This window comes from Camelina sativa, chromosome 1 (genome assembly GCF_030686135.1).
Source record: "Camelina sativa cultivar CO46 ecotype springtype chromosome 1, ASM3068613v1".
Classification (NCBI taxonomy): domain Eukaryota; kingdom Viridiplantae; phylum Streptophyta; class Magnoliopsida; order Brassicales; family Brassicaceae; genus Camelina; species Camelina sativa.
This window is the reverse complement of record NC_141880.1, coordinates 8,664,842-8,684,910: the sequence shown is the minus strand read 5'-3', so window position 1 is coordinate 8,684,910 and position 20,069 is coordinate 8,664,842. Positions and strand designations below refer to the sequence as shown.

Sequence of the window (20,069 nt, the reverse complement as noted above, 5' to 3'; positions counted from 1 at the left end):
GTGGAATCTATTTTCGCTTAGACTTAAGAGTATTGCTTAATTACAAATGATCAATAAATTTTAATAATATCATATTGTAATAAATGGCCATCCTTCATGAATGGCAAATTTTGTCAATCATTGAATACAAAAGTTCTCAAAATTGAAGGGAAAATCATGTTTTAAACCTTTAAAGTGTAATTGGGTAACACTTTAAATCTCGAGAGAATTTCACTAACACTATAAACCTTTAAAATGATTTTACTAACACTTTGAACCTTTAAAATGATTTTACTAACACTTGAAACCTTAAAAGTAACTTTCATTTTTGTACCGCCATAAAAAATAACGGAATAATAATATTCGTCAACACGAAATAGTTAAACTATGTTGGTTTAATTTAAATTTTAATTAGTTTCAGTTTTTAAAAATAAATAAAAATATTTAAAAATAAATTTGTGTTCATTTTCATTTTAGACAAAACTTTTGCGAAGTTACTCTTCACATTATTAATCCTTTTAATAAATGCATCTCCACCGAATTTTGATTCAAATCAGTTGACTTCTCATTGGAAACCAATAAATTTTCTAAATATATTGTCGTCTTCAATTTTACATTTGTCAAATGTTTTATCCTTACCTCTGATTCTTCATTTTTTTGCCTTGATGTATTTTTAATATTTTCTTTATCAATTGTCATAAATAATTAAATTAAATTAAAATTAATTAAACAAGTATTTAAATCAAACCAGCATAGTTTAACTATTTTACGTTGACATATATTACTGTTCAGTCATCTTTCATGGCGGTACAAAGAGAATAGTTAGTTTTAAGGTTTAAAGTGTTAGTGAAATCATTTTAAAGGTTTTTGGTGTTATTGAATATATCTTAAGGTTTAAATTGCTACTCAATGATACTATGAAGGTTTAAAATGTGATTTTCCGCAAAATTGAATACTACATGTGAGAGAACCTAATGATCCACAAAAATGCTAGCTATCAAAATAAATTACGACAATATTAATTTGAAAAAAGCTTTAAAATACCTTATTTATTTTTATTTAGAAGTTAAATACCTTACATTTTGAAATGCTAATACAATTTATTTTGTAATGATTATCCTGTTTGTAATGCTAATACAATTTATCAGTTGACATATTTGAATAAAAAAAAAAAATATGTCAAACATAAAAAGAATAATAATAAGATGGTGGAATTTCTAAGAAGTAGTTGACAAACAAACCAAAAAAAAAAAATAACAAAAACAAAAAGATGGTAGAATTTATTTTCGCTCAGAGTTAATAGTTCGGCTTTCAGTTTGACAAATGCAATGAGTTACGAAAACCTTCTCCAGTTCAGTCTCCGGCGTTATACGTGTGCAAACATTCAAGACGCATACTTAGTTCTTGCTTTTGTTTCGGGACGCTACTTGCTTTCGGTGGTGTTTGCTGAGCTGTTCACAAGATACTCGCGGACACGGAGAGGTAGCACAGAACCGTTGAGAGAGTGGTTGCATACCGGCAGCTCCGGTGATCCTCCAACACGACAAGGACAATAAAAGGAAGAAGAACTGAGGACACGTCAATATTTATTACTATTCTCTACATTGCTTACCAAACCTTGATTAAAGAGATCTGAAAGCCGTATCACAACAAAAGGGAAGGAATGAATAAAATAGCTAGAGTAGAGCCCAACAGGTATTGATTTATATTACGACAGTGTCCCGTTTGTAACGATGTTTAATTATTTTAAGAATTAATGTCATCTTCACAACAACAACAACGTAAGGAAACAGTGTAAGTGAAAAATGAGAACAAATAGAAAAACATACAGAAGAAAGATTTGGGGAAACATGAGCAAAAGACTCAAAACGACTAAAAACTAGTATTACCAAAGTGTTGGACTTATAAATTTCACATGGAAAATGTAAACTAGAGGAGGACAAAAATAATCGAAGTAAGTGAAACCCATCAGTAGATAATATATATAATTATATATTAACCTTTTCAACACTGAACATATTGCCAATGGTAGCAATGGCTTCATCATCATCTTTATCATTAGCAAATATAATAGTGTGTTGATTCTTCATAGGAAATACGGAACTCCACTTCTTGGCCCCCTCATTTGGTTGTTCTCCTCTGTCTCTGTGAAGAACTTCACTTCCCTTTCCTGGTTTACACAAAATATCTCAATAAATTTAATCATTTTTACCCATTGACAATGCAGAAACCTACGATCCATGACAAAAGCAGCTATTCGAATACTATGCGCACATACTTTGATCTATATTTCTTTCTATAATCCTCCTAAAACCGTTGCTTGAAGAAGTTTATAGCAGATGAACAAGTGTGTGTACATCATGTTTATTATAACTGAAGCATTAAAATACCCTCTACTTACAAAGAGATGCTGGCATGGCATGAAAAGAGATGATAAGAGTATTCAATCAGATAAGATTAAAGAGTTGGCTCACCATGTTGTCATTGAAACTCAATATAGACGCGACATTGCCACAGCGGTAACAGTAATTAGGTGCAGACCACACCTTCACAAAATAACCAAAAATGAACGTCACTAGGCAGAGTTTCAAAACGCCCAGTATAAAAGATGTCAGTTAATTAGAAGCAGGACACTCACAGTTACAAGGCCTTTATCTTGGAACATGTACTTGAGACCTTCTTGTACAAGCTGGTGGGCGCGGCATACTAGATCAAGCTTGTTGATATGGTTAAACTGCACAAAAAGCCAAACCCAAATATCAGAGATATGAAATTGATTTATTAGTTACAGTAGCAATTTACTATTTTGAGAGGAAAAAACATACCTCAGTGGTAACCCTGGATCCAAAAAGCCAACCAGCTCCACGTGGACTAACCGCCCATGTTTCAATATCTTCAGGATCGCTCCACATAAGATCGCAAAAGGGCCCTTCATGAGGAATTTCGCAATTTCGCTCGATCAGTCTTATCTAGAGACCACAATAGGATGAAGAGTGAGTGGATGACCTTAATAACTTGCTGAGCAGCTAGAGGCATACTTGACAGGTGAAAGCCAAAAACATTAAAATTGGAGTTTAACCTGATCAATTGTCCGAACATCCGGGGAAAGGCCACCATGAACACATAGAACCTAGACGACGCAAACTTTATATTAGTATAGTATAAAGCTTACTTATGCGTTATCAACGATAATGCCAAGCTGCAGAACAAAATAACTCACTGTGCCATCTATAATAGCTGACAGGGTAAGATAGTCAAAAACATCTGTGCAATACCGCCACGCGTTAGCGTTACCATACTTCCTTTGGCATTCATCATAGAATCCATACACCTAGATAGCATAAATAGTTATGTGTTACAACGGAATATACAATGTCGACAATCCATGTAAAAATATTTTGATCATCTTATCCGCAGATTCAAGGAAGACGTATTCGAATTGCATTAAGAGGTAAAATTGCACAACTAATCTTTGTAAAGGTTCTACAGGAGTGCGTTAAAATAAAAATTATGACTAAATTTTTTGCTTTAACAGCCTATGTATCACTTAAGAGATTCAACAGTTCCAGGATGAAGTTACATCAATAGCTATAAGGAGAACACACATGCAAAGAAAAAGTCTGGCACTATATGAAGCACCTTTTGAAATTAGCTTTCCAATACTCGATTCACATAAAATGTATCTTAGCTAACTTGACATGGCATTGCCACATGTACAAAATCAGAACTTTCAAACCCTGCTATACAACCAGAAGATAATCAAAATTACTTACCTCCTATTACTGCTTTAAAAGCACAAGAATAGATAGTAAAGGAACAGAATAACACATACCTGCGTTAGCTGTCTACTTTCATGATTTCCACGCAAAAGTGTAATATTGGCTGGATGTCTACATATTAAAATACAAAGGAATTAAAAAGCAACTCCATGCCCACAGCAAAGAAAGCTAGAAATATAAATTCCGCAAAGTCTTCCAAGGAAAAACAATGGATTTTACACCTAAAATAGAATTCTCCAGAGAACATGTATATAGTGAAAGAGCATTCAAATCTTACGTATCTTTCGAAAATGTAGAAACAGACATGACATGAGATGCTTGAGAAGCAATGACCGTTCTCGTATGGACTATTAGAATGCAATAAGTCAATGGGCATATCTCTTTCAAGGAGAGATAAAAAAATTGTCAAGATTAATTGCTTATTACACTATAACTTCGTATTAAGCACAATGAAAAGCACAAACAAGGGTATATCAAAGGCAAGATTCTATGATAACATGAGTCCCAAAAACTTACCTAGCTTTAAGAAGTAAAAGAATAGTGAAGACTTCAAGGCTGTTGTAACCTCTATCCACAAAGTCCCCCTACGAATTTCCCACAGCAAATCACGATTGCATTCATATCACATAATGTCAATAAGGAAGACAACAATAATAAAACTCTGTACCATAAATATGTAATTTGTCTCTGGAACATGACCTCCAGTCTGAAAAAGCTTCATGAGATCATGAAACTGACCATGGATATCACCACAGACGGTGACAGGACTGTTTACAGGCTGTACGTTTGACTCCTCGATGAGTATTTCTTTCACCTGTAACATTACAAACATCACCTTCTGGTTATGTAATCTTGCTAATCTACAATCAATCGCTGAGAAAGAAGGACTTAAAAATTATATCTGAATACATCCATGGTTGAATACTTGAATAGAAAGAAGAAAAACCCTAAAATCACTACACAGAGGGTAATTAAAGACCGGATTCGAATTCACGTTCCATCAAAGTAGAGAACAGCAGCAAACGAAGAAAGCTCTAAGCCTCCTCAATCGACTCAGCAGATACATTAATCCATTCAGAAGAGAAAAGCAAGCAAAGAGAAGATGACTTACGTATTCGCAAAGAAGCTGAAGCTCGTCCTCGGAAAGATGCTGACCATCTTTAACTTTGGAAATCCATTGATCCAAATCCATAGCTCCCTCTCTCTATTATATACCTCTTGACTTAGTAAGAACTTCACCTCTTTCTTTCGATTTCAATAGCGACGGGAAAAAGGAAGAATCGAATCGAATCGAATCGAATCAAGATAGATCTACCAGAGAATCTTCGACTTCGTTAGGGTTTTCACGTAAGAGGAAGAGATGAAAAAAAAAAAAAAAAATGAGAGAATGAGAGGTTCGAGTTCCACAAAATGACACAATACGGCAAAAAGAAAAGAAAAAAGATCTCGACCCAAATCCCAGATCGATCTCCGCCGCTTCAAACGCACAAATCACACTTTTGCGTTTGTATTTTTTTCGATCAAACGCAATCGTTGACGCACCAGCGTTTCATTGTAAAAATTACGATTGTTGATCCCTCTTAATTTTGAAAATTACAGAAAAGTGTCAAAAACTTTATGATCTGCGTCTCAACAAACCCTCCATGAAACAAATTAACAAAAATTCCGATACAAAGGACATCACTTTGTTGAATCTTCAATCTCCTAAATGTACATAATCCAACAATTTACAAAGGAATGGATGTGAAATCTATATACCAATCCAAACCAAAAGAATCATCAATTAGTAACTTTTTTTTGTGTGTGTATAGAGTTGAAAAGAACAACAAAAAAAAATTAGCAACAACAACACTTATGGAAGTTGCTATGAAGAATGGTGGCAGCAAGAAAGGACAAAGTTGTCCATGAAATGGTTGAGCTCAGCAGTATACAGTTCTGGGTTACTCCGGTAATGGTCTACATGAGGTGAAGATATGAAGTTGCAAGCTCGGACCTCGTGTCCTGCTTTCCTCTGCTCTACAATGAATGATTCAACTTGTTCAGCAGGTATAACTCTATCTGCAGAGCTGTAAATGTATAACTGTGGACATCTTGGTTGTGCTGATGATAAAGTGTCTAGAACATCCGCGAGTCTCCTGTGAATAATATGATTGCGTGACTTTGTTAGTGTGAAATCATAGGAACTGGATGAAAGAATGTGTTGATGAAAAGCTAGAGTTTGCTACCTGTTTACTTTAGGAAGATTTAGAATCACCGCAAAGAACTTTTCAAGGACCAAAAGCAAAGCAGTTTCTGTCGCGGCAGGTTTAGGCTGGGTGAAGTTTATACCGTTAGTTTGTGTTCCTACGTTTGACTCATATGATGAGCTTGCAGATCCTTTAGTGGCTACACTGTTCTTCTTCAAGAACGCAGCTGAGAAACCCGACGCCCATACCTGTTTTTTACAAGCCAAATTAGTGTCCAGAAATCGGAATCTATAAAAAGAATTAATCAAGTTCCGTAATGATGGCTAAAACCGTGTAGACATAGCTATGCATGCAAGAACCATTGCTTACCGTAGGATCTGCAGCAGCAACAGGAGCTGAATCCACTATGCAGCCTTTAACCTTTCCCATCAATGATGAATCTTGCTTCTGAAACTTTTCCAAAATGGCTCCATATCTGCATATATGCAATAATTGATGGGAAATTCGCTCAGTGAAATGTGAAACAGCAATGTAAACACATGAAAGAAACCCGGAGATATAGATAGAACTCACGTTAACCACCCGGTGTTGCTGAAGGTGTGAAAGACGAGATTTTTCTTCTGCTCTTCATCTAACCAATCAGCCAAATGATTAACCAGCGACTCAATGTTCTTCTCTGCTTTTCCTCCAACTTGATAACTCATAATCTCATTCATGGGAAGAGTAAATGTGATGACATGGTAACCCCTTGAAGTATACCATTCCGCATATTTTTTAAGATGCTTCTGCTTTGATCCAAGCCATCCAAGCAAAACCACAACAGTTCTATTCTTCTCCAACGCACAGCTCGAGGAACCAGACACATCGACCGCACTAGTCTCAGGCAAATGCCATCTATAGGAAACATCAGGAACCACCAGAGAAGCCCCGATTGTGAATGCTGATGGTTTCGATGCCTTAGCCAATTCTGCAGACTGATAAACATTACGAAGAGCGGACAGAGAAGTAAGAGAAGGAGCGAGATCACAGCACGGATAAGGTGCTAGGAGATCAACATTTGGTACATGAACACGAATTCTCGACAAAAAGGATAAATCCGCGAGCTTGGATGCTGAGAGTTGAGAAACCCACAAGGAGCTTTCGTCCTGAACATAACCAGACACTGAAGCAGTAGCAATCTGCTCTGAATCAGAACCTCGAACTAGTGATCTAAGAGATGAGAACCTCTCAGAGACATCAGCAGAGACAGAAGCGGCAATAACAGCAGCAGCAGCAACAAGTGGCCGTTGGATGATCCCAGACAAAGAACCCATGATTGGCCAAAAATCTAGCAGCAGACCAGTCTCAATAATAGAAAAACAAGTCCCTGTTATATATAAGAAGAGATAGATTTGTAATAAGTATCGAGAGACACACACACGGAGACAGACACATGTTTAAAACGCGTGTAAGACTCCAAGATTGTAGGGACATGGTGTTAAATTACCTGGAAGGTTCTTCTTCAAACTCGGGCTGTCAAAACTTGACAGCCCGACCTCTAATGGACTGATGAATTGTCAGAAGTCAAATCAATCTTTCTCTCCCACCCAATAACACTTCCCTGCAAGAAAATGTTGTAAGTCAAAATTATCTATTTTAGTTTAAACAGTTTTTAAGCTTATGATGTTGACACAAAGGGGAAAATTAAAAAAAAAAAAATAACTTTAATCTTCTCTACTATTTGTTCTTCTCTAAAATCATGATGATCCCCACCTCTAACCAAAAAAAAAAGTATTTTTCAATTGGATGATTATGTCTTCCCCTACCCCAGAACTGATGAGAAAAAAAACGATGATGAACAATTTAAAACTTTTTATTCCCCCAAAATAAACAACCCAATTGAGATGGTGGAGAGGTTGAATCCCCAATTTTGCAAAAGACACAACACCACGAGAATTTTACCATAAATTGAAAACAGTTTGAGAAAATAGAAAACCCAAAACGAAAAAAAAAAGAAAAGAAGAGCTTGATCAATCTCGCAGATAGATCTCTCTCGACGTGACAATGGCGATCTTCCCGTTATATGGGAGGAGAGGCATCGAATAAAGACAATGATTAAACCAGACGGAAAACCAAAAGATTTCGAAACCCGCTAACGAATTGGGTACGCAAAAATAAATCAAATCGAATTCCAGAAGAGCAAATTGAAGAAACTTAGAACAAAAACAGAAAAGATGGGGCGGAGACAAGAAAAGAGTAAATGTTGTGAATCGGAGCAAGAAAAAAGAAAAAAAAAAAACTCACCACAGAGAGACGAGAAAGAGGGAAAAAGAGAGAGAGATTAAATTTTGTGTTTGTTTTGTTTTTTTTTTAGGGCAAAGGGAAGGAAGAAGAAGAAGAAGACGAAGGTAAATAAACTCAATCTTAGAATTAAATAAAGGGTTCCCTTAAATAAATATGTACAGTACTGTCTTCGTATAAAAGAACCGAACATGTTTTTATTAACTGTTTTTTTTTTTTTTTTAAAAAAGACCATTTATAATATATATTCAGTCTTGATATTTTGTTCTTTTATTTATATTAAATATATTTTTATATAGAACTTTGTTGATCCGAAGGTTAATAAATTGTTTAATATTATTTTTATAAAAATAGAATCTATTTCTAGGCAATGTCATTTTTTTCAGATTATGCATGGAAGACTTATTGGCAATCTTTAGTGTGTGTTGTAGGTAAATTTGTTTGTTTATAGATGTAACTATTACAACAACAACAAAATGACTGTTCGTTATGAAATAGTTTTTGTTTTTTGTTTTTAGATTTAAGGATTTGTTAAAAATATATACATATATATATTTATTATAAGATTATATCAAAAATCTAAATATTAGTATAAAAACTGACACGAACAAAAAGATGTGTCTGAATTATTTATATTATAAAATTCAGAATTTGACTAATTCCTACCAAAAGCTAAAGTAGCTAAAGAGAGTACATTTGAATCAAACGTCTCAAGATAATTTAACAAGAAAAAAAACGCTAAATTAGTATTACAATTACAAGACCACTTGGGGACTTGGATGTGGGAACTGGGAACATACGACATTTCAATGACGCCAAAAGAAAAGGAGGGGTTTTATGAACGAGAGAGTTATGTATGTATCTTGTGGCTGAGAGAAAACACATGCCTGGACGGGTGGTGCAAAGGAGCTTTTGATAATGGAAGAATATTCGATTTGGATATCCAATTAAAATAAAAAGAAAATTCGATTAGTATTCCCAATATGAATGTATGCAGGAATCTTGGTTTTACATTAAGCCATATTGTCCCCACCACCACTTCCCTTTTTATGCATTTCTCCATGACTTTTGGAAATCTTTTTTTAAAAAATGATTTATTCTTAATCGGAGGATTGCCAAAAAAAAAAGTGTTTGGATTCGTCTTAATCCTCTTTGTAGCTTAGTTAACTTTTTTTCTTTGAATTATATATGACGTCTAATTGATTCCAAAGTAAAACATTTTGGTCGATAAAGACATTTCTTTTCTTGATTCTTGAATATATTCTATTAAAGCTGAAGTACTCACAAGACTCAAATTGGACCATGACTTTGTTTTGATATGTTTTTCATTAAAAATGATTAGAGAATCACTTAATTTAATTAAATTAGTTTTGATTTATCTAAATGACCAGTATACCCTTGGGTCGATCACTAAAAACTAACCGGGTCGGGACGCGGATCCTCTCTGACCCGAAAATAGAAAAAAAAAATTTGCGGATCTGTTTGTTCTCCAGATTAATAATTTTCGGATTATGTATATTATTTGATTCAAGAATAGTTAAACACACAACCAAACAAAAGTATAATCCCTATAAATAAGGAAACTGGTATCAGAGTATTTAATGGCTTCAGTAATATCAAATATTAACTACTACCATACTTAATCCCTATAATTATTACGAATATTAATAATAATGAAAAATCTTTAATACTTATCAATTGTGACTTTGTTGCTTCCAAAATAATCAATAGATTAAATACGAAATTGTATATATATGTAAACTAATTTGATTTGCTTTTATATTGTGAGATATTTACGGAAACAACAAATCAACTTAATACAATTAAATAAAAACAAATCATCATTTAGTTTAGATTTTCATATTTCCTTAACGAAATTATAGTAATTAATTATGATTAGTATAGATGGAAATAATAAAAAACGCAGAAATTATATATATGTAAAGTTGTAAATTAATTTACAGAAAATGTGTATTGTATATCCCACATCGACTAAATATTTTGGAATATGGTTGATAATCACTATAAATATATGACTAATATGTTTTGAGTACAAATGAGCAGGAAGCTTGATTTATCAGGTATCCAAATTTAACAGTTTAATTTGGTTCTAGATTTGAGCATATTTAAACTTTTAAAAGTAAACATAAAATAATATATTTACGTTTTTTAAAAAAGTTTAAGATATTTATAAATATTTAAATTTTTATAGAATGTTTAAATTATTATAAATATTTGAACTCCATCGAAAGTTTTAAATATTATAAGATATTGAAAGTCTATAAAATATTTAAGTAATATTAATATTTTTACTCTTAAAAATTTTAAGATATATAAAAAGTTCGAGTTAAACCCGTTGAAACAGGTATTTTTATCAAACTATAAATTAAATTGAGTTTTTTATAATTTTGCTGAGATTTGATATATCAAATATTAACTTCTAAATAATAACCTAAATATACATAATCTCACTATAAATACAATGGTTTCTTAACCATTGAAATATCTCAGACTAAAATTTAACAAGCAACTTCTCCTGTTTTGACGACAAACCAAAATAAAGAAAAACTCATTCTCTTACAAAACTACTATCCGATATTGCGGTGTGTCTATCCTTTTACAAAACTACTATCCAATATTGTGGTGTGTTTGTTTTCGTGTAAAGGTACATTCTATAAACTACATTCTACAAACTACTTACTCTATTAGGATTTTCAATTTATTGTATAATCCCAAATATACTAATAAACACTATATAAATAAATAAAATAAGTTAAAATAAAAAACTACATTACAAAAATGCAAATTACAAAAAAAACTAACTAATAAAATATATAATCCCGTGCTATAGCACGCGGTATCACGTAGATTATTGAACTAGTAAAATTCGTATCATCGAATAGCCCACTAGATTGCTGATTTTACACAAAAAGAATCTAATTCTGTAGTTACTATTCTATTTTTCCATCGAGGACAAACTACCTAATTATTATTATTCTTTTTTCATCTTCAAACAAATATGTATACAAATACCGTAATAATCATTAGTTGTGGTCTTTAAAGGTACACTTCATGTTTTGCTATGTACACTTGAAGCGTGGAAGCAACTCTTTTACCCATTTACTTAATAAGCAAAAAGAGTACAAACATACCTTTGCCTATTTTAATCATATAAATGTTGGATTAAAATATGTAAGCATTGCAGAATTATAACTCCCCAAATCGCAACACTTGTTATATTAAAAAGATGGAGAAGAAAAAGAAATTTACAAACTTAAATTAAGATTTTTGTTTTTTTTGTTTTTTTTGTTTTTGTTTTGTATAATCACAGAACCTTCCTTCACAATGAGAGGCAAAACGAGGTTGTCTCAAGAACATCATCAACTACTTTACCAGATTAAAACCCGCCAAATCTTAATTAGCAAACGACCAAAGTTTGCCTCTAAGAACAATCTCCTCCTCTCCATCAATATCAATATCAGTACCTAGTGCTACTTCTCCTTCCCCACCACTTCCTCTTCACTTTCTCCATCGAACCACTGCTCTCTTCACTCCCCAGCTTGCTCAGTATCAGTTTCGTTTCCCTTAATCTCCCTCCATAATCCTTTTTCCATGTCTCAAACATCTGTTTTAGCCTCCTCAGCTCTCTGTCTGGATTCAAGTTTGCTTCCACCTGACCAGATTTCACTTCCACCAAGAACTTTACGTCATCACCAAACACTTGAGCTCTCTGTTCGAACTCTTCTGCTAACCGCCCAATCACACTTAGACCCGCGCTCATAGGCTGTAGTCTTGACCCTCCTCCGTTGCTTGTTTGGCTCCTGAACTGATTACTGCTTGAATCCCAATCCGTTGCATCGCTTGCATTGACCGATGCATCCGAGTTTCTCGCCGAGTCCTCAACCGCTAGGCTTTTCTTTGCTATGGAAAGACTGGACTGCAATGACCTCATTTGCTTTTGCCAGATCTCTTCCATTGATTTCATCTTTGTCTCGTATTCTGACCACCGGTTCTCATACTGTTGAAGCCTCTGCTGGAGAATGTCATTCTCCTCTTCCTTCTCACGCAGGGCAGCTTCCGCTTTAAGTACCCTGCGTTGAAGCTCAGAAAGTACTGACGCCTTTACTAGCACCTCACCTGACTCATTTGTCTAAGCAGTTGGTCAAAAATAGATCACATCAGTAAGATGAAAGAAAACATAAAGATACTGCGAGAAGACAGGAGTGGAAATATAATAACCCCTTTACCTTAGTGCCTCCAGATTTTAACCATCCAATATCCCCTGAGCATCTTCTAACCAACCAACCACGAATTGCTGCGAAAAAGTTACAATAATTAAGTATCCACAATGAAAATCAGCTAGTCCAGATGATATGATCTGTAACATCTAAGAAATACAATAAACCCTTATACCTGATTGTAACGAAACCGATGCATCGGTGATTCCCTTATACTGCTGCCTAGCAATCTTGCTTTTAACTTGGCTTTGTATTGTAGCAGCAGCCCTATGCCTCCTTAGTAACTCGGCAAACTCTTTTCTTATCTTCTCTCCACGAATAACTAGGAAAAAAAAGGTGGGAAGAAGCAATATCTCAGTTAGCTCAAAATGTCTCCATCATGATCGAGACAAAGATGCAAAACCAAGGTAATTAAATCGAGACAAAAGAGTCATACATGACTGGAGAATAGAAATTCCCATTTTAAGCTCCTTCAGGTGACAGCGTGCTTGGTATCCTCTAAAAGAGCTTTGAACACGTAAAATGCCATGGAGCGTACGGTTCCTCGTATCCTCAAGAACCCCAATCTGCAATGCACATGATAATCTTATCCCTGCACTTTTAAAAGAAAGTCTTTGACATCAGGCGAGTAGATATTATACCTGGCCGGTCCTGAAAAACAACTTTGTGTAGCCAACTTGATACATCTCCGGCAAGATATTAAACTGATGGAGAATCGCAACTGAAACACTTAAAGGATCTTCATCGGCAATGTTCTCCACCAGAAGGAAACCATACCTGCAGTATGATCGTTTAAAAACCAATATGGTTACAACTTAAGAAGAAACTCCTACAATGTCCCTTGCATAACTACTAAAAATGATGAATGGCGTTGTCACCTTCGGGAAAATTTCTGATGAGACATTCTTGTAGGAAATCCAGACCGTGAAATTCGAACCACTTCTAGGACCCCGCAACATCTTAGCTGCTGTAAGACAAGCCCTTGCTCATACAACCCAGGAGACTGAACATTATTTGGCTTGATGCAGCGAATGAAATGTGGAGTAGTGTTCCCTAAACGTTGCATCAATTGGAAGAGTTGACCCTTGAAAAATCCAGGCAAGATCATTAATAACAAAATATCATCGAATATGAGATGCTTGCTCTTCCTACAGTCTAAGAAGAAGCCTTTAGAATAAGAAAGGGGTATAAAATAATTGTAGTGAGAGAGGCAAAAATTGGTAATCACAACAAGTTTTAAAGATTTATACGCGGTATTGTTGTCACCACATCTATGCAGATAATGAGTTTAAAAGTAAAGCATGTAGCCAAAACGGAGTAACATCAGTCAAAATACCCTACCTTAAATTTAGTAGCTACGCTCAAACGCTGGGAATCAGCACCACCTGCTTTGTATAAAGGGCCGGCAACAGGTTTTTCAGATTGGATCAGCATGCTAGAAGCAAATGCTTGAGGAAGGAGGCAAGAACAAGAGGACAAAAGATGAATAGAATCCAAATGCAACAAGTCTCTGTTCTTCTCTAGAAATCCAGTCGTCTCATATGTAACCTGGTTCGGAAAAGCAATTAAGAAAGCAAGCTGTCAAGAAGTATTCCATGTTCGAGACTAGGTTCCTGTTTTCTTTCGAATAATGAACAACTGTGAAAGAGCTCATAGATCCCATTATAATATGCCTTTTGTATTTTCTGGAATGCTATGTATATTGGTGTCATTGAGGTTTCAGAAGCTATTACCTCTCCTGCATAATGCACAACTGTGAAAAGTTTCCCTTTATCTCCTCTGAAACATGAATTAGAGTGTAGATGCTCTTTTAGCTTGTTTGCAAGTGTCACATCTGTGCCATTCGGAAATGTAGATTCCTCATCCAAAAGAGAGAGCAGCCCCAACGGTTTCTGCATAGACAACAGACGTAATTACCATAAAAAATATGTCTCAGACTGAAAGTAAGCATTTCACCAAATAAACTACGGTTTTATAGTGTGTATAAGTTGAAATCTATTATCTTCTTATTAGGGTGTCCATCTCGCTTCCTAGTCTACTGTCTTCTTATTATCTACCTTTTCAAAGAGACTAAGACAATCTTGGTTGTCCTCAAAATCAACCCTAGTCCAGTCAATGCCATCCTGGATATATTCCTGAAAAAAGTAGAAAGAAACATTACTAACTTCGATCAGAGAAAGTTGAGCTTTTAGATTGTAGCTCTATGTGAATGCAGGACCGAATGAGCCGGTATAGTTCGTACAGAATGGGACAACTTTTTACCTCTTGCTCCAGCTTGAACAGATGACGATTAAAGTGTTGCTGCAATCTCTCATTTGCATAATTTATACAGAACTGCTCAAAGCTATTTTTCTGCAGATGAATGAAAGTTGTTTAGCAAATCTATAAAATACATAAATGAACTTGAAAGGCCTCTTTTTGTGTTAAGATATGTCCTCTTAGATCCTAATAGCTATTTCAACAATTCATTGGCGAAAGAGTTCTAGTATTTGTCACTATTTAGGGATGCCATTGCCAACTGAAGGTCTAAATAATAGCTGCTAGCAATCGTGATTTTGTTCAGGAGAAAACACAGAGAGACAGAGCAGAAACATACATCAAATGATTCGAAGCCGTAGATATCAAGAATACTGATAGATCTACCAGTCCGCCTCTTTCCCACTGCAAGAGATTTGTTGATTTGTTCAACTAGCCAGTCAAACAGGCACGAGTAGATTGATTTTGCTAAAGCATCTCTTGCATCAATGGCCTGAAAGAAAGAATGAAAAAAAATCAGCAAAAGGGAAAATGTTAAGTAAAAGAAGGACAAGAATGATTACGATATTAAAAATGAGCAAAGAATAGAAAATATTGTCATAATCTTCGGAGGGATAAAATGTCTACTGTGAGACTTGATGCCAAACGAAATTGAACGCATTAATTTCATATAAATGTGAAGCATGGAATCATGGATGCAAAGAACAATATGCAAGTGCAAGAAGGTAGACATCAACCAGAGCAGAAAAATTCCTATTGCTCATTTTACCAGATTGCTACTCCATATTGACTCTACAAAACTCTACTTCAAGTCTTCAAGTCTAATAATACACATATAAAATGTAAGCAAATCTTGTAAAAGGCATATACCTGCGGTAATGTTAGCTTCTGAACAATGGTATCATTCCTAACTCTCATGTTACGTTTCGATAAAGTTAGCGTAAGATCATTGATGTTGCACCCGATCAGTTTAGCGACAGTTGACAAACCTGAAAAAGGAAAAAACAAGTACATCACATAGGTAATCTATCTGCCAGATGAAGCAACACATGAAGCAAAAAAATTCTTGTTTCCAACTCCAAGACCCGAGATGACAGAAATGTTTGGAATATAGTAAGCAACATCATAGAAAAGCGTAGCGGGCATGCAGTTATAACGCATGGACGCAAAAGAGAAACATTTATAATCAAAGAGAAACATCACTAGTTAGGGACTAAAGTGGCTTACTTTCATCTGCTACAGGTTCAACATGGTTTTCATTGTCAATAACGGTGAAGGAAACATTCCCCAGCCATAATACTGCAGCAAGCATTGCAAATACACTTTCTTGATCTTCTTTACTAACGTGCACAATGTCTAGAGCTTCCTGCAACAGCGAAGGATTAATCAATAGATAGAAAAATAAAGTTCTGAAATGCGGAGGAAGAAGAAAGTATCTTCTGAAAGAGGGAATTACCTTAACAGTGTGAAAACGTTCAGCATCATCAACTCCATTGATTGAATAACAATTACTCTGTCCCAAATATTTATACTCATGTGCGCTTGTCAGATTTAGCTTCTCTGCATTTAAAAATGAATGGGGGGGAAACAGAACACACATAAATAACTTTCCACCATTTACTAAATGTGTACACCTAACAATCACAACATTGACTCAAAGACTGATGGTTGACATAATTTATCTTCATTTGAGATTAGATACAACCGAAAATATGTTAAGCACACAAAGTTAATCCGAAAACCTACAGTAAACAATTTACAGACTTGATAACGGCCACCAACAATTAGGCCAGAAGGTTTAAAGTCACCTTTATAAGAAACCTTTTAGGATTCATTTTTTCTAAACATACCTCTAAGTGCAGGTGACGCCCCAGCACAAAGCTGATAAAATATATGATATGATCTTTCCCCTTCAGCACATTGGACCACTCTAGACTGTTAAAATGGGTCAACGTACAAAGAAAAATATGTCAATGTTAATGAATCATCTTCAAAAAGGAAAGAAATTAAGCAGGGAAAATCATCTAACGAAGCTACCTTTTCAAGTAAAACTGCAAAATTTGAAGAACATGCCAAAAAAAGAAAGAAGCTAAGTTAGCTTTGTAGAAATAACTAAACAAAATGAAGTTGCAAAATAATAAGGTTTGCACTTACATGTTTGAACTTGAGCACCAGATATCTTTCCACTTTCACTAAAATGAATCTCTATTAGCTTCCCCTGTGAATTTTAATATCAAAACAACATTGTGAGACATACGAAGACCCAAAACATTCAACAACATAGCATATAAGGGAACAATAATATGCACTATGATGAAAGGGCTTACAAAACGACTAGAATTATCATTCCTCAATGTTTTTGCATTTCCAAATGCTTCCAAAATGGGATTAGTCTTAAGTATCTCATATTCGATTCCGCTTCCACCTCCAAGGGCAGCCAAGTATTGCATAGCTATCTTAGCTGTCTCTGTTTTCCCTGCTCCACTCTCGCCGCTGGATGAGAAATAGAATCATGTTATAAGAATACTCCACCACAATACACAAACTGGAAGCACCTCTTCATCCAACAAATTTACTAGTCCTAGTGTGTGGTAACTAATGCATCTTTACATGTCATGAAGACTAATGTATAGCCAAAAACTTACACTCATGCTACTGCCATATGAAATCCAATAGGCGTGAAAATTCACAAAAACTAAGCATAAAAGAGGACATTTCTACTAACCTGATAATGATAGATTGGTTAACTTCATCTGGATTGGAAAAGATAAAACGGTGTGAGAACTGAATTGTTTTGTAACTCATGAGAATTGCAAAGTTAACTTTCAATAATTAACAAACAATAAAGCATGATCTCACCGCGTATCATTTCGCGAATTGCTGTATCTGCAATTGCATACACATGAGGACTCTCATTTGATCGCTTCCTGTATGCTTCGATGTAGCGATTCCCGTATAAAGGAACCTCCTTGAAAGGATTCACAGCCACCAAAACTGGCCCTGCTTTTGTCTAGTGCCATAAAAGGAAAAGGTTAGAAAAGCAAAATAGTAAATGCTTGAACATCTACGACAACAGATTCAGGGGAAAGACTATAAACCTGATGAACAAAAACTATCAGAACAAAAAACTTACATATATCATGTCTTGGTTGTATCGATAGTTGAGGTTGTACAAAACTGATGGCTCGTTTAAGTAACTTAGTTGCATTAGATCGTCTACTCCATCAAGAATATCAGGATTTGCAGGTACTAGAGTCTCTGATATAACTTTTATAACCTGTTTAATCAAGTGCAGAAGTGATAGCTGATCATCCACTTGAACTATTAACTCATGCCTACTTTGGGATATAAAAATTCACTTACTTTTCCCTCGGGCAAAGAAATAACAGACTCGTCTCCTGAAGTTGACAATATCTTCCCAAGCTCCCAGTTACCATTTGGAAGTTGAATCCAAGATTGCAGTATCTAAAGTTAAAAACTGTCAAAATTTCATCCCAGCTCTTATAACTTCAGAAGCAATAAGTTTGTTCTCAGTTTAGCTAGAAATCCATGAAATCTGTGACTGTGCCACAGAACCCTCAAGCCTCGAGAATCAGAAGATGTAAATCTAAGGAAATACCTTCTTTCGAGCATATGCACTAGTGTCGCTCCACCTGCGTTCATCACCATCACTCTGAGGCAAGGGCATTGCAGTAGTACCAGGATCCACACCATTGATCAAAGACTGCTCTTCAACAAAAACACCGTTCCCGCTATAAGGTGAATCCTCAGTATCCCCAGCAGCAGTAGCAGTTCGACTAACACCATTCCTTAAGCCAACTTTTCTTGGAATACTCGAATTGGTCGAGGAAACACTCCCGCCAGAAGATTTTTCAAGTCGATCAGAGACCGGTGAACCATCGAATCTATAGTCTGCCGGCAAAGATTTAAGCGACTGCATAGATGGAGTAACCTTTTGGGACATTGTACTGCAAGAAAGAAAAGAAACTTATCAGCTTAAATGGAAGTGTTCAAGAAACAAAAAAAGTAAAGAATCTAGTCATAGATGACAATCTATATTTGGTTTCCATAAAGCTTTTGAAGAAGAACCCCACTCCAAAAGACCTATCTAGCTTCTAATGGCGGGGACCATACTTTTAAGGACATAGACTGAAATGCTTTTTTTCCTTAGTCTTCAGTCAGTGTTTTCAAGTTTCTCTATCAGAATGGGAAATGTTAGGCCAATCTCTGAATAAACTTGATGGAGTAAACAATAAAAAAAGATCTCATGAAACGACGACATTGATTGAAGAGGTTGACGAAATCTTGAGAAGGAGATTTAAAAAAAAAAAAAAAAAAAAAAGAGATTAAAATATCTAAATGGCTTTGCCTGGTTGACATTTTAACACATCTCTTTGCTGAAATTTTCAACAAATCGAAAAATTGAACAGATTGACAAAAAAAAAAGCTAACAAATTTAGCTCAAATCTTGAGATACAAAAGAAAACTTCCTTATCCTCCTATGTTCACTACACGCAAACCAAACAGAAGACGACACGAAATTTCTCATTTTTTTTTTTAATTAGAATTCATAAAAATAGAAACATAACAAAAGCAGAAATTTCTCAAATTTTTGCGATTTAAAGACCCGTTATTACAACTCCAAAAACCCTTAATCAGAGCTCTGCTCAGCGAAAAGATGTAAAGCCAATCGGGAACACCTTGAGGAGAAAAACTTCAGATTCTCTAAAAGAATTGGTTTTTCTGGGAGATAGATCTCAGACAGAGAAAACCCACCACACAGAACAAACTTCAGACTCACTCCGGAAATGAAAGAACAAAATGGGTAAAGAACAACAGAGTATAATACAAATGCGGTAGAAGAAGTGAAGATACAAAAAGAAAGAGTATAAAATTTCCCCAAAGTAAAACAGTGGAGAGACTGCTTGAGAGATTTCAATTTCACTGAGAAATTTTGGAGAGAATATCTTTAAAAGTGCAGCTTTTTCTCTGCTTCACAAGAAGAAGAAAAAAAAAAAAAGAAAAGGAAACCGCTGTTTTCTAAATTTTTTTTTTAATTTCCTTTATTTTTCTCTTTCAGAAGAATTTAAACAGTTCTTTATTTTTTAGAAAAGAAAGAAAAAAAAAAAAAGATTATAAAATTATCCGACAATTTTGAATGTCTTTGCGTTTTTTTGCCACCAACTGAATTTTGAAAACGATGAATTTTCAGCACCTCACGTGCTTTGAATTGACAATTATACCCTCGTTTTTGGTGTATTTATTTCTTAAACCGATCTTCTTGTTTCTTTCTTTTTTTTTTTTTTTTTAAGTTTTGAGTTTTCAAATTATATGATCATAGATTTTAATGC

At 34.9% G+C, this 20,069-nt stretch overlaps 3 protein-coding genes across 6 annotated transcripts; all 3 read right to left on the bottom strand.

Moving 5' to 3' along the window:
* Positions 1–1,703: 1,703 nt before the first annotated feature.
* LOC104705776 (phytochrome-associated serine/threonine-protein phosphatase 1-like) lies at positions 1,704–5,567 on the bottom strand. Its single transcript, XM_087454965.1, has 10 exons — positions 4,870–5,567; positions 4,426–4,572; positions 4,275–4,342; positions 3,812–3,869; positions 3,200–3,310; positions 3,059–3,109; positions 2,805–2,948; positions 2,618–2,713; positions 2,454–2,525; positions 1,704–2,149 (listed from the first exon to the last, which is right to left on the bottom strand). The coding sequence occupies exons 1-10, from the start codon at positions 4,948–4,950 to the stop codon at positions 2,066–2,068; spliced, it is 912 nt and encodes a 303-aa protein (XP_087311091.1). The 5' UTR covers positions 4,951–5,567; the 3' UTR covers positions 1,704–2,065.
* LOC104784904 (uncharacterized) lies at positions 5,382–8,395 on the bottom strand. Its single transcript, XM_010510009.2, has 6 exons — positions 8,228–8,395; positions 7,431–7,544; positions 6,518–7,310; positions 6,314–6,419; positions 5,984–6,192; positions 5,382–5,893 (listed from the first exon to the last, which is right to left on the bottom strand). Exons 3-6 carry the CDS (start codon positions 7,255–7,257, stop codon positions 5,623–5,625), a joined length of 1,326 nt encoding a protein of 441 aa, XP_010508311.1. The 5' UTR covers positions 7,258–7,310; positions 7,431–7,544; positions 8,228–8,395; the 3' UTR covers positions 5,382–5,622.
* Positions 8,396–11,446: 3,051 nt separating this feature from the next.
* Positions 11,447–19,849, bottom strand: LOC104784867 (myosin-1). 4 transcript variants are annotated; one of them, XM_010509964.3, is made up of 24 exons: positions 19,419–19,849; positions 18,338–18,686; positions 18,082–18,183; positions 17,852–17,995; positions 17,578–17,728; positions 17,444–17,471; positions 17,046–17,211; positions 16,873–16,936; positions 16,756–16,769; positions 16,569–16,653; positions 16,175–16,278; positions 15,946–16,084; positions 15,589–15,707; positions 15,059–15,211; positions 14,725–14,814; positions 14,520–14,597; positions 14,196–14,354; positions 13,804–14,010; positions 13,341–13,546; positions 13,104–13,239; positions 12,899–13,028; positions 12,638–12,784; positions 12,472–12,539; positions 11,447–12,374 (listed from the first exon to the last, which is right to left on the bottom strand). In XM_010509964.3, exons 2-24 carry the CDS (start codon positions 18,680–18,682, stop codon positions 11,703–11,705), a joined length of 3,507 nt encoding a protein of 1,168 aa, XP_010508266.2. In that variant the 5' UTR covers positions 18,683–18,686; positions 19,419–19,849; the 3' UTR covers positions 11,447–11,702. The 4 variants fall into 4 exon arrangements, with proteins under 4 accessions (XP_010508266.2, XP_087311044.1, XP_087311066.1 ...); XM_087454918.1 differs by having other exon boundaries at positions 15,946–16,278; XM_087454940.1 differs by having other exon boundaries at positions 15,946–16,278; positions 19,495–19,743.
* Positions 19,850–20,069: the final 220 nt, after the last annotated feature.